General features: G+C 42.2%; 1 protein-coding gene across 3 annotated transcripts in view; it reads left to right on the top strand.

Moving 5' to 3' along the window:
• adgrv1 (adhesion G protein-coupled receptor V1) overlaps positions 1-10,844 on the top strand; it is a 122,210-nt gene extending 111,366 nt beyond the window's left edge. For all 3 annotated transcript variants that reach the window (XM_084360536.1, XM_084360535.1, XM_084360537.1), the window contains 3 exons: positions 1,099-1,284; positions 4,805-4,982; positions 10,356-10,844. In XM_084360536.1, coding sequence (XP_084216662.1) covers positions 1,099-1,284; positions 4,805-4,982; positions 10,356-10,474 — 483 coding nt within the window. In that variant the 3' untranslated portion in view covers positions 10,475-10,844. The remainder of the gene's footprint in view (positions 1-1,098; positions 1,285-4,804; positions 4,983-10,355) is intronic.
• The last annotated feature ends 13,385 nt before the right edge of the window (positions 10,845-24,229 follow it).

Raw genomic sequence — 24,229 nt, 5'->3', positions numbered from 1 at the left:
TACTCCATAAGCTACTCAGCATTGCTAACACATATGAGAGAAAATGCATAAAATGCATTTGTAGCCTTGTTGCTTCAGTATAGCTCAACATATGCAAGTCATTAAAATGTTTCATGGCTAATGAGATTCAGGACTTTACTGGCCTAAATTTCCACTTTGACAGTTTGTATGGTTTTAATGAATTTGCAGTTTACATTTCGGGCAATGGGTGTTTATTGGACAAAATGATCAGAGGAGCTGTAAAATCTTTAAAATATTAGGTCTTAGATCCTGCTCTCACACCCACAGTTTTCAATCCATATACTGTAAATAATTTAGACATCAAAAGTAGGAACATTTATTCTGGTCGCTGACATGTATCCATGGAAGCAAACTCACTTAGACTTTTGGCTACAGGAGCTTCCAAGCGACAGGAGTGCCAACCACCTACCTCAAAGGCTGGCAATATTGGGTTCTGAACAAAGCATCAGGCACACTCTCGGTTGCTCTCCGTGCCATGTTCAGAAATGTAATGCTTACTGTCCGTCATGGTGTGAAGGAACTTCCTTTATCTCTATTTCTTCACTCAACCACAGTGTGTCTGACTGTGCTTCTGTGTGCGAAGACTGTGTGGTTCAGTTCACCCATATGCACACACGTTCACACTTTTGTGCTCTTGTGCGTTCAATCTCTGTCTGCCGTCATCACCCGTGATGGGTGTTGTGAAATACAGGATGGCCCTGTGGTATTTGACACTCATGTGTTTTGGGGTAATTCTCAGCCCGGTGCTGTTGACCAAGAGGATTTGGTAATGACAAGGAAGTGGAGGAAACAGACATATCAGGGTGCCAATGATGTCATGGCCTCAATGATGAAGTACTACATCAATCGTGCGAGAGATGCTGCTGCTGTGCTGTACTTTTGTACTGTTGTACAAGCAACCATGAAACCTACCAGCATCAGAGACTTTGTCCTAAGAGAGGGCTGCAAGATATTTTGTGTCTGCAACTTAAGACTGATCGTATATGATACTGAGCAGCTCTGCAAAACATAAATGGACAGAGATGTTGAGAATGTCGAACTTACTTCCTAATGCAGATTTTCCCTCTTTCTCCACAGGGCCTTTATGTGTTTGCAGTGTACTTCGTCATGCACAACCAGCTGTGTTGGCCTACTAAAGCCAGTTACACAGTAGAGATGAGCGGCCATGACAGTCCCGACTCTACCTACCAGGGAGGGGGACCCACCACTGTAGGGGGCGACATCAGCAAATCAACTCAGAATCTCATCAGCGCCATGGAGGAGGTAAACACACACACACATGCATACGCACACAGAGCTTAATGGTCTATCAGAGAAACTAATAGACTTGTGTAATCAAGTTATACATGTTATACATACTTGATTATACAGACTTACAGTATTTATAACCCATATGTTCCGTACTCTCAGCTCTAATTCTTAGCATTTTTAGTTACAGTGCAATTCATTATCCACTCCCAGCTACATCCTCATTTTATAACTGACTGAAAAATTGTTGTTGTTTTTTTATATATGATCTGGGTCTTCTCCTTGTAGATTTGACCTTCGTTTGTATCAATTATAAAAATATTTTGCTAACAAACTTCTTCGCTGGGATCTGACCCGCCAGATAGTTTATTACACAGAACCATCTGGGAAGTCATCCTTGGAAACAGGAAGAGGGCAATAATTGGCAGGTGACTGAATGAACCATTTGTCTATAACCTCTATCACAGGCTAACTTCAACCAATCAGATGAACAGTAGAGCGCTACATCCAGCGAAGCCTGTTGGTAAATCAAACTCTCGTCAAAGCAAGGAAGAAGAGTGAAAACATATTTTCCATCAATGCCATTCTTTGCTTTTCTTTCAATAAAGAAATATTCTCCAGTTCGGATGTAACTGATGCTGTGGCAGCATCTATGCTAACCACTTTTGAGCTGCCATTGTTGGTTTCAAAGGAACAGTCACTTCTTTTGCTGGTTGTCAAACCTAAACCATCCGTAAATGGTAAATTAACTGTATTTATGTTGCACTTTTCTAGTCTTACTGATCACTCAAAGCTCTTTACAACACAATCCAGCATTAACATATTTAAACACACATTCATACACTTGTGGCAGAGGCTACCATGCAAGGCGCCACTTGCTCATCAGGATCGATAACCATTCATACAGATTTACACACTGATGGAAGAGCCACCTGAAGCAAATTGGGGTTCAGTATCTTGTCCAAGGACACTTTGACATGTAGACTGCTGGAGCCAGGAATTATACTACCGTCCCTCCAATTGGCGGCCGACGCTCTTCCTCCTCAGCCACAGCCACCCCCAACACGGCCATAGCTGCCAGTTATTCCTCACAGGACGCTGATTCGTATGAACCACTGTAGTTCAGACAAAAGCCCATAACTTTAATCCTGGCAAGATGGATTCGCAAGATCAAATGATCACAGGATCACATAAATCCAGCTGCCTCCCAAGGTAATGGAGATACACAATTCACTTTGTGGTTCAACTTTAACGTTCTATACCTACTATAGTTGTAAACATATGCAGTTATTTTTATGCAATGAGGGATTATAATGTGTGCACTCACTTTTGGATCCACCTCATTTAGTTATGACTCTAATCATTTAGGATTTGTTTACAATTTGTGCAACCATCTGTCCATTTGATGTTCCTTGCATCACTGGAAAGATGGGGCAGATAATCTCAGGAATCGAGTTAAATATTATCATAACTTGTAGGAATGAACTATATTTTGTTTTAATAAGACCCAGCTTGGAAAAAAAAAAATTTACATACGTATGTAATTGGAACATTTCAATCTTGCCTTTATCCTCCCTCACTGCGTTTCACCTTCTCTCTTAGCTGATTTTCCTCCCTCGCAGTTTTTTCCCATGCCCTCATTCCCATAGCTCTATTTGGCCATTCCTGGTTTCTCCTTCACACATCTCTCACATCAGCTGAGCGTAACTCCACAGAAAGCGTTCATGGCATTTTCACTCGTTTTGCCTGTTCACTTCCGACTTATGTAACATCGTATATCTCATGTAAAATTTGGTGCGTGTAAACGGTCGGTCTTCATACCTCCCACAAACACCCACATCAGCGCCTCTTATGACCTTTCTGTCATGTAAGCACACACTGAAAACACGCTGTACAGCCATACACATGCAGTATTTCTGTAGTCTCTGTGTCCCTGGAGAATACCCTATAAGGACTGAGCTGGTGAGATGGAGGGAGAAGAAGGAGAAGAAAAGGGGGCAGGTTTAACTCCATTACTCCTGGGAACTCCCCAATCCCTCTCGTCTGTTCAATCTCTCTCCACATGTAGGAATCCAGTAATCTTGTTTTATTCATGAGAGCACACTCACACCTCTCTGAGATTTGGCTACAGCCCAGTTAGAAAAATAAGAGCGCAGATAGAGACAGCTTAGAGTGGCGATTGGAGTGTTACATGAGTGTCAATTTGTGGAGTGCATTGGTTAAAAGGAAACTGAAGTGAGATTAGAATTGGGATAGAGGACTATAATTTGAAGGTTGAATAGCTTGAGTCATCCCCTCAAAGTTGATAGGCAAGATCTGAGGTGCCTGGTGGTGCTTTGTTCACCTCACTGGGACGCTCTGTACCGGTTACAGCCCAGCAAGCCTCAGAAGTTTGTACAAACGCACAGACACACACGTTCATGCAAGTACATGGACAGATGAGGCGTTCATAATTAATGAGCACAGTAGAAAACAAGAAGAGATGATGGATTCATGTAGCTTTTGTGAAAAAAAAACAAGAGAACACACAAAAACAGTGTAGCTGTTGTTCCCAGTAGTTGCTTTTTATTTCACTCTCTTAATAGACACAGTCATCTGTCTGACTGTGTTGGCAGCATAATTTCCATGTTGTAAGGCTCATTCAGTATGAAACGCAAAACCCACTGACCTTGCTTTCACCCCACGAACCCACTGTGACCCTGTGGGTTGGCCTTAACCCTTCGGGGAGCTTGGACAACATGCACTCTGCCTGACCCTAACTCTTAACAGACATGATTACACGGCTGACAGACGAAACCGTTCTCTGAATTAATCGTGCATTATGTGTGTGTGTGTGTGTGTGTGTGAGTGAGTGAGTGAGAGAGATAGAGATAGAGAGAGAGTATATTGATGAGGAGGATGGTCGACCTGATTTTGCCCTCCATTCTTGTAAAGTTAATGTTTTTGGGCGTCAATTTAATATTTATTAACAACACATGAAGACTTTATCTTCTTTATTGTATATTATGATTTGCATGGGAAAAAGAAGAACTTAAAATACATTTTTATGTAACACATGATAATCTACATATGAAAAAATTCCTGGATCCGTCCCTTTATCCAAGTCTGCACCAAAAGATAACGGCCGAGACCCACCCTCCATGCAACTTTCGTGGAAATCTGTTCAGTAGATTTTCTGTAATCCTGCTGAAAAAAACAACCAACAAACAAACACTGGTGAAAACATAACCTTCTTGACAGAGGTAATAAATTTGATATTTGCATTACTTTGCTGCTGTCAAGGTCAAACCTTACATCTCAATTATACTTGAAAATCAAGTAATAGGAACTGTCTGTTTCTTTAACATCATGCAATATCAAGTTATTCATTAGATTTTCAAAGGAATTCATTATCGCCAAGGTTGTACAGTATGATCCTCTGAGAAGATCAAAACATAAAAATCAAGGTTCAATCAAAGTTCAGTAACAACTATGATACATGCATGTTAATGTGCATGCTCTCATATAGCTGTATGTGCATATCTGTGTGTTTCAGGTGTCAGCAGACTGGGAGCGAGCATCACTGCGACCCAGCAGTCAGCCCAGCAGTGTGTATAAACCCAGTCCTGTGATGGGGACGTACACCACAGAGGGAGGCTTCATCAACACCAACCTGGTCACCACTGATGAGGAGTCGCAGGAGTTTGATGACCTCATATTTGCCTTAAAAACTGGTGAGGATCCCACGAAAGTACAGATGTACTGTACGCTTGCATATTTATACTGTTTGTGTGGTGAAGTTTCTCTAATGCTGTATAATCATCGCTTTACTATTATTCTACCTCAATATGCTTATAACTGTACTGAACTTTATTCTTTCCCTTCTGTATCTGATCAACATCTTCATAATAGTTGTATTAGTAATAATAATATACAGTATATTGTTTCTCCTAAAAATTAATGAAATGCATACAACCACTGATATTTTTAGGTCCTGATGCACAGCAGGCTGCAGCACAGGAACACAATATAACAAGTACAACGCGTGCAAATCACCTAAAAATGTCATGCATCAAGATAAAACTATCCGTGGGGGCCATAAAACACATACATTTTCACCACGTATAACGCATGTGCAAAGTTTCATGATTTTCGAGCAGCTTTAGCCCCTCAAAAATGCAATTAGTTTCCTCTTTGGTATCAGCATTTCATCACAAACAACCCTAACCCTAACCCAGTTTCAAGGTTTCCAGTTCACTAGACAAGTTAGTACTTAGTCAATAAGAAACATCTGTTTAAGTTTAAGTTAGTCATTTCTGACTGAAAGCATAAAAACATCCTGAACACTTCTGAGCCAGTACTTTTCTATGAAATAAAAAATAAGGTCACCAAAATACTAAACAATGCGTTGGCCTCAATACTTTTTACAATATCAAAGGAAAAACTCAACATGCTTCCAAAAAAAAAAACTGTAACCAGCTGTTGCACATGTGGTTTAAAGTTAGAAAAAAACAGAGTGATGTTATGAGTTTATAAAAGTTAGAGACAAAGAGAAAGAGAGAGATGTTGTGTGCGTGTCAGTGTGTGTATTTCATTATTTCACAGTATACTTCCATACAGTATATATTGCATCTATAAGAATCAGCCCTGCTTAGTCATTCCTTAAATCTCTCTGCTGCCATAGCAACCATTCTTCCTCTGTTCCCATCAATGTTTCATGAGCCAAGGGCCCAAACTACAAACTGATATTTCACCAATACAAACGCATGCACACGCACATGCACACGCACATGCACGCGCGCACGCACAAACACACACACACACACGCACACAGTCCTCTTCTCACTCCTTCAAATCACTAAGTAATTGTTTCACAGTGTCTGAATAAGAATCAGGCCCAACTGGACAAAAGCCAACAGTAGCTTAATGTGAGACATCGACAGGAAGTGAAGAACTTTGCCCAAGTAATTTCACACTCTTGGAAAACGACCAGTCTGAAGAGGAGAAGGTCTACCACTGCAGATAAGGCAGGCCTCTAACCTTAATGGTTAATGAATGAGCAATCATCAGGCATGCTGTTGACTTCAAATCTACATGAGTGTCCTTGTTCTAGCTTGAATCCTGGAAATGAATCAGTCTGTGATACCTTAAAGACCCCTGAAAAGTTCATTTTCAGGTTCATACTACCTCTATTCTGTCTCTTAGATTAAAGATCCTTTGGAACGCAGAAGTGAAAACAACTGTCTGGCTTTACCAAACAGCATAAAATACAACACGAGACATTAATCGAGAGGCTGGATTAATAATAGAAATAGTTTTCTGTCTGGTGCTCAGCCCTAGATTTGATTGTTGTTCTTTGTAATTATTGCTTTAGGGTCTCTGTTACTCTTCCTGGTAATGGACAGCTGATCATTTAAAACAGTCATTTAACTCAGCTTTAAGTATATCCAAGTCAATTCTTGTCTCACATCATGGAAAGAGCAACAGTATGCTCCTCCATATGGGGGTCTCTCTGGGAGAGATAAGAGATATGACGCAAAGACAGACAAACCAACCTGATAAGACCCTAAAGGTGATAGGACTGAGGAAAGGTCACGTTGAATGTCTTGGTTAATCTTTTGGGATAATGGTGGCAAGAAATAACTTTCAAGAAAAATAAATGAATCATTGAAAATTACTGAGCAATTTGACTTTGACGGAGCAGGTTTTTTTTACTTTACTTTACTTTGTTGTCTCCTCACAGTCTGTTTAGGTGCCTTCAGTATATGCAGCAGCACTTGAGAGCTGCCAGCGTGCATCCCAGCAAAACAAAATTCGTAACCATGGAGACAGCCAAGTTAAAAGTCCTTCCGAGCAGGTGTGAGCTGGAGAGACTGATGGTGGTTAATAAATGTGGATTAGGCTAAGAGGATAGTGTTACAGCGAGTCAAAAACTTTGACAGAGGTATCCTCTTATTGATTGTGTGGTGAGAGCGTGAATCAGACCCAGAGGTGTGTGTTTCAAGTTAATCAATCTCGAGTAAACAAGCAGACAGTTACAGCATTCTCTGGCCTGGTCTGCTCTTCTCCTGACCTCTCCCTGCTGTCCTGAGCTGCGGTGGTGTTCAACCTTAAATAGCCTTGAGGCTGCAGCAACCAGGCCAGAGAATTTATATGTCCCCTTGTCTGCAGATTCAGCAGCATGAAGCAATAATTCATGTAATTCAGGGTAGCAGAGAGGCAAGTTTGGAAGATTTAATTAAGTCAAATCAGTTGGCTCCTTGCAGGCCTTTGGCGTGGCCTCAAGAAAATATAACTGTCAGGGAGACACTTGATCTTTGCTGTGTGGAAAATAGAATCCAAACTTGCAACTTAAAGTTCTTTGCAATTTTCTTTCCCAATCTTAAGGATGTTCTTCCATTGTACACTTTCCCTGGTGTCCTGTGACCTTCTGTTTATCCATACATGTCACACTGAACTTACAACCTGCTATAATCTCAACCAGTCAGTCAGCAGTAAAGATAATTCCCTCATCAGAATTACATAATAGGGCTCCACCTGACGGGGGTCATTGAGTAGGGCAGTAATGAGGGTCTTCACCCTTCATTTGGTAGTGAACTATTAACACGCACAGAAGCACAATGTACTTGCAACACATGTACTATACACATTACGACATAGAGCTGATCATTAACGTGCTGGTTTTTGTGTTGATGAGCAGTTTTTTCTTATCACTCAGAGTCAGAAGGAGTCTTGACATACTTACTGCATGAAGCAGCAAATCCTGACGCTCCTCTGGTTATGTCATAGAAGTTATTTCCATTATTGTTACTGGTGTTTAAACAGCCAACAGACAGAGACAGGTATTCAGTGTCTTACATTTAGAGATATTGTTAAAAAATTTACTTAAACATCAGAAAAGTAAATCATATGAACAAACATCAATGCATTTTTTTGGGAAGCAGACAAGGTGAAAAATACTGTAGAAGGAAAACACATGAAGACTGCACATCTAGTGGCAAATCTAATAATTTGGAGAAATCTTTTCAACAGTCGCTGGATCTTCATAAGGTTCTCTTATTTCTTGGCCTGTTGTCTATTTTTTCTCTTTTGTAACTGTAATCTCTCAAGATATCCTCAAAACAACCAAACAATTGTCACTGTCAAACAAAAAGGAGCCCAAGCTTGACACGAGGAGTCAGGAGGGTGAAAAAAAGAAAAGGCGAGCCTTAACAACAAAGCTGAAGTCCAATACACAAAATCCAAAATGCAAGTACCAAAAGGAAGTCGACAAGAAGCTGGCAACAAAAGGAAACAAAAACAAAGGAAGCAGGCAGGGGCAATTCCAAGAATAAAGAAGTACAAAAAATAGTACAAACCAAAGAAGCACTGGGAACACAGACGGATCAAGAGGAACACAGGAGACACAGGACTGATGTGGGGAAACAGAACAAACAAACTGGCAAAGAGAAAGGGAAAGACGCAGACTTAAATACACAAGAGAGGGAAGACTAATAAGAAACAAGTGAAACTAATAGGGCAATCAAAAAAGAAAAAACACAAAAACAGGAAGTGGAAAGTAAAACATGTCACATAAAGAGAGAACTACAAAATAAAACAGGAAATAACTAAACCCGAAACATGACAAGAAGAAGCATTAAAATTATACGGTAACCCCCTCTCTTTCATTCTAGTTGAACACCCACAGTACAGTACACACGCCTTGGTGACTGTTGTGTAAAATCCAAATAACACAAAGCATTCATACATTTGGAAATATATTTTTGTGTGCTTACTCTACAGCAGACTGATTCAACTAGAGGCCTGGAGGCCAATTGTGCCCTTGAACAACATCTTTCCTGCCATTTAAACAATTTGTTAGTAGGCTAACCCATTCATTAGTTATGTCTGTTGCTAAGCTAAAAAAAAAACTCTTATTTCATTAAAAAAGTTTTAACCCAGGTAGTTTAAGCAGAGGAAATATAGGAGAATCAAACTGACAACCTGCGTCCAAGAATGAAAAGGCGCATTTTTTATTTTTTTCATTTACTTTTGTATATATAATTTCTTTATCAGTTATGGAAATGTAGAAGTCTGGCCCCTTAGCACTTTACTACTTTCAAATCTTAGTTGAATAGGCCTGCTATACATGCATTGCATGCATTACTGAGAATGTGTTTACTGCCCAGTAAATACAGCATATCAACAAGCCTGCTGTATGATTTATCTCTTCAACTTATAATGAATAACTTTGTTTCACAGCCTTCTTCCACTCTTACATCAGAGTGCTCCGTTTATTGCCACGACTGATCAGATACAGTACAGTATACAGTCTGATAACACAGAGATTATGACACATTAGAACTGATTGCATATTGCCTTGTTGGCGCTGGCAGGACAAATGTGACAGATAACATGGATTTCTTGCACCGAATTGTTGAAACTGTGCACATTAGGTGGTCCACAACTGTTGAATAATTAAATATAAGATCATCTAAAAATGCAGTCATTATACACTGACCCACATGCCGCTGAAAGTCGTGTGAAGTTCAGTAGTCCGCAAAACATTTCTGGAGCGTCACAGTAGCAGATGGGGACTTTCAAAGTCCCTAATTGTACACATCCAGAAAAAGCGTGTTAACGTCTCAAGTTTTCGTTGTGTTAACCTGTAAAAATGTAACGGAAGGACCAAACTTCACCTGTTAACACTCATTTTACTGTAGTCTAAAAACAAAATCTCTCAGACATGACTTACTCAGGGAAGAGCTCATGCATAAGCATGATAAGCATGTGATAAACGATTTTCAATGTTCAAAGTTTACAGAGCACCCTCGGTTGGGTCTGTCGTTTAATGGATCTCAAGAACTGCTCATCCAAACTACTTCTCACTCGACACTGCACTTCCTTGGGTCCCCAGCAATGTGCAAGTGTGAAGGAGATCGGATGAAGGGTTGTCAACAAAACTTAAATCAAAAGACACAGACACATACAGACTGAGATTCCAGAGATGTAATAGAGGGAGAACTACAAGAAAAAAATACACTTTAATCTACTAATTCTTCCACATACACTGCATGAATAATAAATACAAAGAAAAAGTTTAATGCAACCTTTTGTGTCTGTTTTAGGGACTGGCCTCAACGTCAGCGATAACGAGTCCATCCCTGGAAGCCACGATGGAGGGAGCGTGACCAACTCCCAAATAGTTGAGCTGAGACGAATCCCCATTGCCGACACACACCTCTAACATTTTCACCTCACACGGATCCCATGTCCTCTGTTCTTCATATCAGAAAAGAATTACAACACAGTATTTTTATATTATAAAATGCTTTTGCACTAAAACACAGTTTTTTGAATAGAACATTTTCATATAGATGTTTGATACTGTATGCGATTTTTACTGTACATCTGTTTTTATATATATATATGAACGTATACATAAATGTTTTACTAAATTAATTTTTTAAAGTCCTTGATGGAGTTGTTTTCTGAATGTATATTTGGATTTTTTGTTCCTGTAGAGACCTAGTGAATGAGGTAGCCTCAGCAGAACTGCTGCTGCTGAGGATGGAAACTGTGTAACATTGTTAATAAATGATTGACCATTTATTTTACATTGCACTGTGCTGATTCATTTTTGCCTGCCCATAACCAGGCCGTTTACAACTGAAGGGGGCCCTCTGATGGTTATGTAAGTGAGTCCCTTCGAGGTCACGGGTCAAATCCTCACAGATTGAGCGATCACTGCCTCACAGAACTGGTTCTGCACAGAGAATCGGTCTCACAGATGCAGAGCATGAGGAACGTGGAGAATTTTCACAAATATGTGAAAGCTTCAGATTATGTGAGCTCTGCGGTCATGTTTGAGTCACTTAACAGCATTTTTTAAAGTGAAGGCGCCTCTTTGATCTGCTCCGTAAAGAATCAGGTCAGGGAGATGGGCTGAAAGTACAAGCAAATGTTCCCCTTTTAACTTCGACAGCAGCTTTGAACTTCTCGGAATCCGACGTATACTTGACTCGTGCAGCGACCTTTAACCTTTGTCCTACATCAGCTCGACTTCTGAACTTGAAAGTCGAGCTTCCTGAAAGAAACAGGAATCATCTATCCATCTATTCATTGCCACCGATACCATTGCTTGATATTTACAGCTCCTGTCCCAGGTTCAATGTGGAAGGCTGAGGTCACGATGCCAACATATAATGAGAGTGTTGCAGCATTAGGATATGAGTGTGATACTTGAAGATATTTTGGCAGGAACCAGCTAGAACATGTCTCTTTATATACCTCCCTCCCACTGGTTAATGACTTCTTTCTCCTTCAGGCAAATGGGGGTGAGACTATAGAAGGAAGAAAAGGAAGAAAAAAGATAGTTTTCTCCTTTTATACAATAACCAGTTTATCTTTATTTAGGAAGCGAATCAGAGCCAGTGTTTCCTTGCTCTGAAATCTATAAAATGTATTGATCCTCCTCTCACCCCTCTCTGGAGTGGGAGACTGGTCGTGACTGGCTGTGGTGAACTTTTCTTTTTCCCTGTTTTTGTTTTTCTGTCCACCTCTGTGATCATTTTTCAGCACATTGTGGGATTAGTCCTGAAGAGTAAGTAGCAATGTTTCAGAAGCACCAGTATCCTTATGGAAATCCTATTACATCCTTGATCAGCAATGTTTATTGTGCGTGTCTTCTCTGTTTTCTGCATTGTGGTTACATCACTTTCCTTTACCCGTCAGTAGTAGTCTTTCCTCGGGGAAAACAAAGAAAAAACAAACAGGTCATTCCTAGCATTTCTAATAGGTCTGTTTCATCGTTTGCCTCTTTCTAAGAAAAGCAGTTAAGACACAAGCAATTAATTTTCATGCATTATTGCAGCCTGCCAACATGGCGACATTACAGCTCAGACGTATTTCCATTATGTACCCATTAGAGCAAAACTGTGTTGCCTGTAGACTGTGTTATGTCATCATAGTTGATGAGACGCGGAGCGGCCGACATCATTAATTTCTGGAGAGTACAAGAACATCGATCTGCTGCAAAAGAAACGCCGAGGCTCCCAAACCTTTGATCTGCTGATAGACATCTAAATTACCTGCTGCATAAAATCTGCTGACTGCTCGGGAACCAGTGCACTTTTTAGCACGTTTCTTAGCATATTTTAGTTATGTAATAAACCACCGTGTACAGTTACAATCTTATCTAATGCTGGAGGTCAAGTGTTTGATTATGCAGTAGGCGTAGTTTAGTTTATGAACCCTTAGAAATTGATCTGTTGAGTCTTTTAAAAAGCCAATCAAAAGGTGGGAAGAAAAGAATGACAGCTGCTGCGATGGAGGATGAATTGTTTGCTTGTGGTTGATGACCTTTGAGCCACAGCTGTTGCATGTGATATGATAACATCATATACCAGGGTGTTCCTCTCGGGCATGGCCTGTCATTAGAGTGCCCCATGGAGTGCAAATAGTGGGCAGAGCCACCATCATGTCAGGTGTCTGAAGAGCCATTGTTAAACTAAATGGCTGATCGAAACATGGGCAATGACGGGGAGCGTGGATGGATGAAGCCTGGCTATAAACACAAACACATAGCTCAAAGCTAAAAAGAGAGCTAAGGCTAACTAGCTAGCTGTGTTCAGCACAAGTGAGTTTGATCTCACATTTATTTGTCCCAAATAACTTACTGTTTAAGCAGCAGCGGGCGCTGAGGGTGTGTGTGCCTGTGTTAGTGTTCACCTCAGCCATTGTTCACCTTCTCTCTGTCCCCATCTCCTCTCTCCACGTTTATTAAGTAAAATAGAGATAAATCCACTTTTTAAAAGAAGGGCTGTAACGCTCAGTTGATCTGGATCGATTTCTTGGCAGGGGATTGGCCGAACGCTGCACCATCTATCACAGGCTGACTTCAACTAATCATTTCAAACATGGGACAGCACCACCAACTCTTACCAAAGTCAGTCGTGAGTAGAGCGATTACATCTTTTCCATCAAGAAAAGCCCTCAGTGCTGATTTTGCTTTTCTTTCAATAAAACAAATCTCCACTGCGATGTAACTGACGCTATAGCAGCTACGCCCAACCTCTTGAGGAGCCGCCATTGTTGTTTTCAAACAAACGCACACACACACTGTATGTTCAGCTTGAAGCCTGGCAAGAAGGATCCGGCGAATCCAACAAGGAGAGGCTCTTATGATCGGAGTTGCCTCTCAAACTACTATTTTGAAGGTCAAGAATGAACCTTAGCTCAAGGATTAAACATGATTAAATGTGTAAGATTGCTTCTTCCTCAGTGCAGGATGTCTCAAACAGACATATTCAGATTTGTGAGGCGCTGATTTGGTGGCTGATAAAAAGTAATAAAACTTCTCTGCGAGCACTTCACAGACTCTCAGATGAGATGCTCGGAGATGAGTGTTCAAACTATCTAAATCACTTCTCTTTGCTGTACAGGGTAAAGCAATTTAACTGCCAGAGCAAACAGCCCGATGTCCCAACCCACCGGCCTCGTTCCCATAGACGCAAGACTAGAGGCAGAAATGTTTATGATGAAGTCCCTGGTCTTTTCTTTCGCCCGCTCTATCTGTCTGCGCCCAGAGGGAACGGCACAGATAAGACAGCTGACAACCAGGCTACAGCCGATTCACACTCATTTGCTGTCCGTCCATATGGATGCTCAGATGATGACTCTGCTCTTGTAGCTCTCGGTGAATCACCACATCCTCAACGCACAGTTGACAGAAGACCACAGATCCCATCACTCAAGGATCTATTAGCAGTCTCTCTCTTCTCTTCTCTCTTCCCTTGTCGATAAAGTTGTTAACGGGTATTTTTGGGAGAGTCAGTCTTTTCAGGAATGTTTGCAGGAGATGAAGTTACACCATCAGACAATAAGAAATGATCTTGAGTTCATTCATATACTGTCGATGACGTTCACATCCAAGTTTGTTATGACAACAGCAATCTCCATGGATTACATCATTGTTTAAATTCAATGGAGAGGGGCGTGAATATCCGAAACCTGATAATGCCACCTTTTCACTGTTTTCACTTGCTCTTTTCTCCACAGCACAATGCGCGTAAGAAAACCCTCCTTTAATTCTTCAGGCTCTGAATAAGTGTACAGTTTTGGTGACTATAAACGAGTCAGACCTTTTAACGGAGCATGCAACACCTCATCTCGGACGACAATAGAGTGACCCAGTTGCAGACATAAAGCTTGGCTGGAACGGTCCTCGTCAGTTGAATCAATACAGCCAGACGGTGAGTCAGGAGTCGCTGCGGTGCTGAGGGGAAAACACGGCAGAGGAGTAACAACATGTGCTACCTGTTGCTTTGGTTAACACCCTTGTTTTTCTGTTTGCACATGCTCGGATTGATCTGTGCTGCAGGTAATTCAGGCTTCTTGTGGAGAAAACACACACTCGAACAGTTAGACCAGCACATTTCGTGCAGTCTCACAGTGTACCAGACTGTATCTAATCACTGTAAACCTACCTCATGTGTAGGTGTAATTTGATGAAGCAATCAGCCTCCTATGACGTCTGTCTGATAATCAATAACTTGCTTGGTAATTTGAAGGGTATGGGGGCTGATTTTTAGAGATTTTCGTCGCTGTAGAGACCTTTAAGTCACAGATCTAATTGAGAATACCTCACTTTATCGATAAAGTATGGTATGCATGCATGACAGCGGCAAGAGCTTTCCTAACAGATGACATAAGATTTAATTCCACACTAAAAGAGGACGCTCAACCCAACCCCATTAAGTTCTTCATATTCCACACAGACAGCTGAGCAAGCACCACTGTCTACATTCACCTCAAAAGTGGTCAAGTTCAAAGATGATTTGCACTGCTAGTAAGCATTTGTGAATCTGTGTATGACGCACACGGCGCTTGTTCTCCTACTACACTCCCCATGCTGTTGCCAGCCCTTCCTGAAACACGCCACAGTGAAGGGAAAGGCAGGACGCAGAGCCAGCAGACACGTCACGCAGAGTGTAAGCATGTTTAAATGAGGCTGCTTTTGTACATGTGTTCGCATTTGTTTGAGCATCCTGTCCTCATGTCTGTGGGAGCAAACAGGCAGTAATCACAGTGAGGACATGGTGCAAATATATACATACATGAATGTAAATGTGTGCGGTACATACAGTACAGTATGTGCACATTATATTGCCCCTCATTAAGATGGCAAATGATGACCTTTCTATAATGAGATCAGAGCGTGCTGCTCTTTCTACACCTTGGCAAGCCGAAGTGACCTACACCATCTTGTCATCTATCGTCAGTTACATTGCACTCATCGCCGCCTCGCTGTGTCTGACATCACCAACAGCTCCTGGAGGGTATCCGGTGGCTTCAGCAGTGCCAGTGGAGTCTCACTGCTTGAAAAGTTTAAGTAAGTGTTTATTCTTGGGCGATTCGATGAAGACTTTGGCCTTCTAAAGCCAAATATGGAGGCCTTTATATAAGAGTCATTAGTCTACCATGTTATTATAAGATATAGTACCTTATAATATATTATAATAGTGGTAATGGCAATGCTTTAGTGATCAAAGATATGCCATATTTAAATGTTTTCATTACCTGCCAGCAAAAGCGCAAGAAAGAATTTTGGCGAAGTATAAGTATTAAAGTAAAGTGACCGCTGGCATTCCCCATATATATATATATGTATAAATATATATATTAATTATATTTTTATGTGGTTTGGGGCTGGTTTTAAGGCCTTTTCTTGGCAGTACCACCACACTTCAACCTAAAAAGCATAAAATGAATCTGTTACACAGTGTACAGGCCAGACTGACAACTTTAAATATTTTTTCTTGATCAATCAATCTGACTGTTCTCTGTCCGGCAGCATTAGCCTAATAAATGTTTAATTTTCCATTAATAAAGTCATTAGTAACAAGTGGTGAATTCTGATAAAGTGGTATGTGAAGTAGGCTAGTGGAGTGCAAAAACTTTGAACGCAATTAGAAAGAGCACACGGCTCTATTTGTTGAGCTCTCGTATACAAAGAGATTCAAACTCCTGTAGTTACAAACAACATCTGATTCTTCATGTTTGCAAAAATACATTATAGCCACTTGGAATTAACTTCAGTGGTTCTGTATTAACTCGATTACAGTACATGACATGTACTGGAGCCATTGAGTGTTGATCGTATTTTCTGGGAGTCTAATGTCCTCTCAGTTTTTATTTGAGGCTGCTGACGGCCAGGTCCGATAACGTGACCTTCTGACTCTTTCCGTCCACTGACTCCAAAGGTCAGGCAGATTAAAGGAGAGCCTGTGGAGGTGTAGCCAGGAGCACTGGAGCGAGCTGGACGTCTTGAGCCATAGACATAGACGTCATAGATCAATACGGCATGTTCATTGAAATGAGGGGGTTTATTGATTGACGTTGACCGCGGGGTGTAGCACAGCAGCCCTGAATGATGAATGCAACTGTTGTGAAGGAAAGAAAAAAGAAAAGACAGCAGACCTTCTCTTTGGTCAGTCTTTAACTGCGTCTTTGATGCCTGTCTGCCACATTACAGTAGACACAGCGTGTTGTTGCCGCAGGCTGTTGCTGCTCTATGAAATGTGATTCTGCAAAGTGAAAGGCAACACTGTCTGCGGTGGCCTTGCCAACATGGCTGAACGAGGGGCATAACTGCTGGGTTGTATGTAGCCCAGGGGAGCAGACGTATCATGTCTGCAAATGACACGCTATCTTGTTCGCACTATGTTGTCTGGTCGGCCGGCATAACTAGATTGTCCGCTTTGTGGCATGTTGTCGGTTGTTCTTACCTGTATGCACTTAAATATATGTCTATTTATTTCCTTTGTGTGTGTGTACCCTCAGTGCATGCTGGTACTGTATGTATGCTTACATATGGATGAAAGCTGACACTGGAGTTGTAGGCTGCTGGTTGCCACATATATTTCCCCCCAGCAACCTTAAATAGTCATCACGTTTGGACATATGAGTTGTTGTGCTCGATACACAGACCTCACTGAGAGCCACTGTCCGTTCGTACTAAACATCAGAGTCAGATCTGAAGCTCAAATTGCGATCCTTTCATCCCGAGTGGTCATTTGTATGAAAAAGCTTTATAGGACCAGAGTCGTGTGTATTGTAAATTTGCTTTTGTCTGTTTGTTGAGAGCAGCGGTGTTCCAGTGCAGGTCAAGTACGGGTCTCTGCGAGCTGTGCTTTCACCACCACCACACCCATTTGTGCTGGAGTGTGCAAAGCCAGTTAGTGTGTGTATGTGCAGGCTGTGTACATCAAGAGGCTTGATAAAGTATTTCAGAGCCGCCAGCTATCTGTGACATGGAGTATAGTCGGTTATGAACTTTCTCCAGCTCATTCCCCTCTCCCTCTCTCCCTCTGTGGCTCTCTCTTTCTCCTTGGCGTGCGCTGCTCTGTCAAGCAGGCTGAAACCAGTTTTTGCTTATCACCCACCGGTCGCTTTTGCTGTGACAGCTTAATGCATGTGAGGGACAGATAGCTGCAGTCCTGTCATCCTCTCACAGCTATTTATTGTGGCAACCGCATTCATCGCCCCCATGACTGCAAGCGTCATCATCATCAGTATCATCTTTTTAATCGCAAACAGGATCGGGAGCATTCTCAGTGTCGTCACTGCATCTTAATTGCTGCGACTGTGGAGGAGAAGCAGAATTTGAGGGTGTTTTTCAAAGACAACATTCATCAGACCTGTTAGTCACCATGTTTCATTTTCTAATCTCAGTTTTTGTCTGACCCAATCAGCCGAATAAATGTTGGCAATGTATGTGTCTGCAAACCACGGATATATTGCAACTTTCCATTTCTGTAGGTTCATTTTTTAAATATTATGTTGTGACAATGCTGTGCTTATGACCTGGCTGGGTTCAGGCACAAAAAACACTTGGTTAGGGTTAGGAAAAGATCATGTTTTGGCTTAAAGGAGACATATCATGCTTGCAGGTTCATGATTTTATTTTGGGTTACTACTAGAATAGGTTTACATGCTTTAATGCTCAAAAAACACATCAGTTCTGTCCAGTGCTGCATCACTGTATTGCCCCTCTGTCTGAAACGCTCTGTTTTAGCTCCTGTCTCTTTAAGGCCCCCCTCCTGACTACCCAGTCTCCTCTCTTTGCTCAGCTCACACATGCCTGAGCCAGCACCTCTAACAAACCACTGAGAAGATGTGCTAAATCAACTCTTACATTCCAAACAAGCCACTAGGCATTAATCATGCAAATGTATGACTACCTGATGTAGTGTGATGTCACAAAGTCACAGAATTAAGGGCAAGACTACTGACGAGGCGTTTCAGGAGCAGCGTTGTCTGTGGGAGAAGGGAGCTCCTGTTGGTGCGCACTTTGACCTTTTTCACTTTCACGATCTTTCAAACATAAAAAACATTGAAGGAAAGAAAAAAGCACAAAAGGTCTCCTTTAAAAGTACCTGTTTTGGTCGGCGCAAACACGGCCGGAGATGTCTCAACTTCCTGCCAAAAATATCCAATGACTTGAAAAATGTCTTTCGGACAGTGGTTTCACACTTACAAATGTTGAAATGCAGTCTCAAGCTGTGGTGACTGGCTTGGCTGGCTTCTTGCTCAATTCCAGCTCCATCCCCTCCACCTCCCCATATGAAAGCCAGGCCATGAGCATGTAATATAAACATGATGTGACACTTATTGTAGAAATGTCAATATAGTTTGTGGCCTATGTCACGTAACAGTGATTTGCAGAAACGTCAGCTGCCAACATTTTATCCTGCCCGTGGGCTGTTGTGTCAGTCCTGTTTAAACAGCACGAACTGCCTCGCACTCAGATGAGTAAATGATGTTTGCCTGGAGAGATAGAGCACTTTCTGACCTCAGTGGTGAGGATGCACTCTATAAATACCACAATCTAAGCACAATAAGTGGAAATGTGGGTTATCATGCTGACAGATAAACAGCTGCGTTAACATCTACAGGCACCTGGAAAAGGACAACAACTGAGCACAAATGGGAGGACGTGGGGAGAAAGTTGCTGGAGTGAAAACCACTGGTGACCTCGGTGGAGAGACGTGTGACCTTTCCAAAGTAAAGGAAGTGACACATCAGAGAGGGTAAGTCATCATTTCACACTGGTTGCTCTGTGTGTGTTCAGCCAGACACAGCTGGTTTGATCCAGTAGTTCTTCAGCATCAACAACAGCAGCAGCCACAACAGGAACATGAGGCAGAGTAACCGGCCCGAGCAGGCTCAGACTGCATGAGGGAACAATATCAGTTATTGTTGTGTGTCCGTAATGAAATGTCAAATGCAAGGCAGTCCGGGCAGGACCTGGGGGGGCTGACCAATCTGGAACAAAGGAGTTACTGTGATCAGGGAGGAAAAAACTTTGATATGAACTTAATTTTTAAGAATTATATCTTTTCCACCATTCCCATGACTCCCCCACAGACACATCTCTGAGATCATCAAGGAACTGAAGACGGTGTGTTTAAACATCAGGCTAAAGCACCCGAGCAGAGATGCCGAACTTAATCTTAAATTGTACTCCCGTACCTGAAAGCCATTCTCTCTCACACCTCAATGTAACACCGTTGATTGTACTTTGAAGATCTTTACCAGGAAGTGTTTATTTAGAGTTAATGCGATCTTTTTATATGCTGCATGCTTCACAGGTCAGGTATAGTTTACAGTGGAACACCTGTTGTTACACATCGCCGGGCGTGGAGAACAACAGAGGGAAGCACATGCAGGGTTTGGCATTGGCAGCATTACAGTCAGCTGTGTGGGTGTTTCAGCATTTTAACCGACCACAATAATGAACCTGAACTGAGACATGAACGCAGTCTCATCTCTCTCATTTTTCTCATCCTCCAATCGGAATTTACACCGGTAAAACCCGTCGTTGAACAGAGGAGGTGGCCTAAGACATTACTTATCACCCACCTACAAAGCTGTACTGAGTTCTCTCCCCAGACAGCTTAACAACCATTCACACCTGGGCTCACCTAGCCCTAGCAACCCACATGAAGGCCTGTTTGACAAATGACCCACAAGTGGCCCTAATAACTCTGAAACTCAGAGCTCACACGTGTCCTTAACGACTCTGTAAGGACACTCCCACACAGAGTTTAAAAGCCTGGAACTCCCCTCCAGTTAGTTAGAACTGAAGAAGCCTCTTGGATGAGAGGTGAAACGTCTTCAAGAAACTGAAACAAGTCCAGTTGACTACAATACAGCACCTAGATTTACCATGATGGATGTCTGAGAACCTTCGTCAACATCTTCATACGTCTTTGTTTCAGATATCTGGTATTAAGGGGGAATTTCAGTATTTTTTAAACCTGAGCCTTGTATTTGCATGTTTTGGTGTGTCCATGCTTTATACCTACCAAAAGTTTGGGAATTACCCAGTAGATTGCCACAGCCGGCAGCCTCCAACGTGATCCTTCCAAAGTTGAGTCATGTGAAAATGCTTGTTTTTGCCACTGATAGGCTGAGGTTATTATTCTATTCTATTCTTATTAGTGTCTGACAACATTTCGGAAAGCGATTCCTACAGAGAAAGACTTTTTGTTCAAGAATAAGATCCTTTTCTTAACCAGAACTGGAGTCTGGAGAGAGGAGTCTTGAGGGACACCTTGAAGGACTACCAACAAGAAACAAGATTTCAGAGCAGACTTGTGTTTCTGGTTACGAAAAAAAGGATCTTACACTTTAAAAGTCCACTTTGTAAGAAAGTAGATTTTTGAGTTCAATTCCCAACTCGTCAAATACTGACGGTTTGGGATTACAGGTCAAGTTGGCCGCCATCCCAAAGCGCCACTATTTGACGAGTTGGGAATTCTTAAATATGTACTATTAAAAAAAATAGGACCCAGGTTATATGTAAAATATGTCAAAATACGGACCAGGCTTTAAAATACCAGAATTCACATTCAAACTGCATTTATGTAATTTAAAAAACATTCAGAGCAGGTTTTTTAGTGCATTATTGAACTCCAGTTCACTGTGAGAGGAGCAGGAAGCAGCCGAGCACATGGTGAGCAGAGGGCGAACTGGTCAGAGGACGATTGCACTGATATGTGTCACACATTCCTCTCTGTCTGCTCAGCTCGCAGTGACGATAAACGGAGCCCTTTGCAGCACCCGCTGCTGCAGCTTTGCTTATTTGGAGGGAAAAGAGAGCGGCTGCCAAAAACTGACTCAGTTAGATGAAATGAGAGTAGCCTTTTAGTCTCCCTTTTTTCTGGCTGCCGCTCCAAATGATTAAAATGAGTCAGAGAACTGGAGCAGACCGGACCGGGCTGCCCTTGTCCTAAAGTGACTCTTGTTGGAAAGAGGCGGGTAGAGAAGCAAAACCAGCCTGTTTTGAGGAATGTGATACCTATAGGTATGACTTCACACACTAGAGATGATAAGAGAACAAAAAACGAAACTAACAACAAAAAAACAAGATAAAGTGACTGAAATATGCTGTTTTTAAATACATCAGGAAGTAGACTGCAGAGGAAAGGAGGCTGCTTCCTTGAAAGTAAAGGCAGACACTTTTCAGAATCATACCACGTGTGTGCAGTCAGATGTTGGAGTACCAGCGAGGGTGGATCTAGTAAGGGTGTGGTCCATCCCCTTTTTCCTATTGGCTGATCCCTGTCAGCTGAAACAGTTAGCCACAACCCAGGACAGGACCCTCATGACTCAGTGGTGATTCATCAGAGAGGAGAGGAGAGGAGAGGAGAGGAGAGGAGAGACAGAAACTGAAAAATAAAATAATCTACAACAGACATTACAACAAAGAGAAGGAGAACAAACAGAATCAATAATTGAATAGTTTTCCAGAAAAGCTAAGAAACAGCCCACATCATCACCAGCTTATGAAAAAACAGGAAATACGAATGTGGGTGAGTTGACCTGTGATAAGTCTCAGAAAGTTCCATAAAGTATTTAAGCCTCTCCCTAACTAAACATCGCCTCCTCTCACATCCTTCTGTCTCACTGCTCAGCAGCGTTTGCCAAAACTCACAGACCCGACAGGAGACCCAGCCTCACTCCTAATCTTCTTACGTCATCTCCAAAGAGTGAGGCGCAAGTTTTGTCGAAACGTTAAATTCTTGCTATCTGACTGCCACCGATATACAGTCGCAGAAAACAGAAAAGCAATACAGAGGGAGAATATGTAAGAGTGTTTTTGTGCAACTGCAAAAACTGGAAAAAGATGAATAATTGTAGCTCGTCCTGGGTTGTGTAACCCTGCTCTGTTTTGCTTGCTGTTGTCACAGAGCCAACTGAAATCCCATCAACTCTTTCAGCAGCTCCCACTTTGTTATGATTAATAACTTCGGTGGCTTTCAGCAAATTGTCATTTAGACACAACCGAGAGTGTTGCTAGGGGACAATTTGGACACACAACCCAGGTTCGTAACGATGTTGGTCTGTGTCCTCGGTTGTCATTTAACCACCTGGTTATTCCTATCCGTTCTGCTGGATTCAGCCTTACCGACACCAGCTGGATTGACTGGCAGTGTTGTTTACATGTCCGTCTAGCCCAGGGAGCGAGTTCAGGCTTGGGGAAATGCCCACCGGTCCAGTCCAGACCAGACCAGACGCACGGATGGAAACTCAGGAACATGAGCTGAAGTCCCGAGATACCGGGCAAGACATTCAAGAGAAGAAATTTAAGTGGTCTTAGCAGTGGGCCACGCTACACCTGAGATGATCAGATGTTGGATCGGTTGAGTATTGAGTGTCGATATTGTGCTCCATTAATAGCTGAAGCCTTTCAAACAGCATTACTTAGCCAAACATAGCAACTTGATTATTGCAAAAGATGTCGTCTGGAAGGCCGTCAAACCTCCGAACAGAAATGCTGTTAGATGAGTCGCTTCTGGAAACACTTCACTGGTATTTTCTCATTTCAAATCTTTCATCCGTAACAAAACAACAAAGTGGAACAACTGGTTGCTTATCCATTTATCAAATGGAAAACAGAAAACATCATCACTCATCTCAGCTCTTCACAATCACGCCGCTGCAGGGTTGATTTTAATGTCAGCTCATATATAGACTAATCAACAGCGAGAGTCCCACTCCTATTTTGAGCTGGGCCAAAGAGTTGTTTTTATGAGTTCTCCACACCGTAAAGAGGGTTTATGTCTCGACATTGCAACAGCAGATCAAAAGGCTTCACACAAGTATAAACCTAAAAATAGCAAGTGGAGCAGAGTGCCTCGAGCCCGTCAACATACATCCTTGGGAACATTTACTCAGCAAATTTAACACAGAAAAATGGAACCGGTTTGAACACAGACACCAGCAACAAAACCCCTTTGGACTTGCTTACTTTCCCCTTGGATGCTGTATTGTGCAACTCGCCCCATATTACTGTGTTTAAGACACCCGTGCTATTTTAGGAGTCAGTGGGCTATCACCTTGTGGGTGGTCAACAGGGGGATCTGGGTTAGAGATGAAAGATGATCTGAGCTCTGGAACCTGTACAACAGGCCTGATGGCCTAGAAACCACACAGGCATCATAGGCAGTGAACATTTTTGACCCACAGGAGAGACGTCTGTTGTCGAAGTTTGGGGATGTGGCGCAACAAGCAGCATGACTGCTGCAGAAGCATCTGCATCACCAGACAGGGAAGTAAGTGTACACATGCACTGTTTCAGCAATAGAGAAAGGTATGAGGGGCAGACATTTAGTATGAACTGAAAGGAAAAAAGTATTTCACAAACAGAAGGTCATTCTCGAGATAAGCTCAATGGGGACTGCAGAGGACGATGTAGAATTTTTCCTGCAGAGAATTTGCATCCAGCAGGGAGGAAAGTGGCAGGAGTTTGAGATTAGAGGAGCGGAACAGTGGCAGGGGTGAAGCAAGCGCAGGGATAGAGGTGGAGGGATGGGCAGACAGGGTGAAAGGGTTTAGGGAGATTGGGTGAGGGATGGGTGAGCGGGAGACAGATTGGATGTTTGGAGGCCGAGGGGTGAAATAACGGTGAGAAGTGACTCGGAAGGCTTGGACA

The sequence above is a fragment of the Pagrus pagrus genome, assembly GCF_965226575.1.
Source record: "Pagrus pagrus genome assembly, chromosome: 8".
Lineage (NCBI taxonomy): Eukaryota > Metazoa > Chordata > Actinopteri > Spariformes > Sparidae > Pagrus > Pagrus pagrus.
This window is presented reverse-complemented; position numbering and strand designations above follow the sequence as displayed.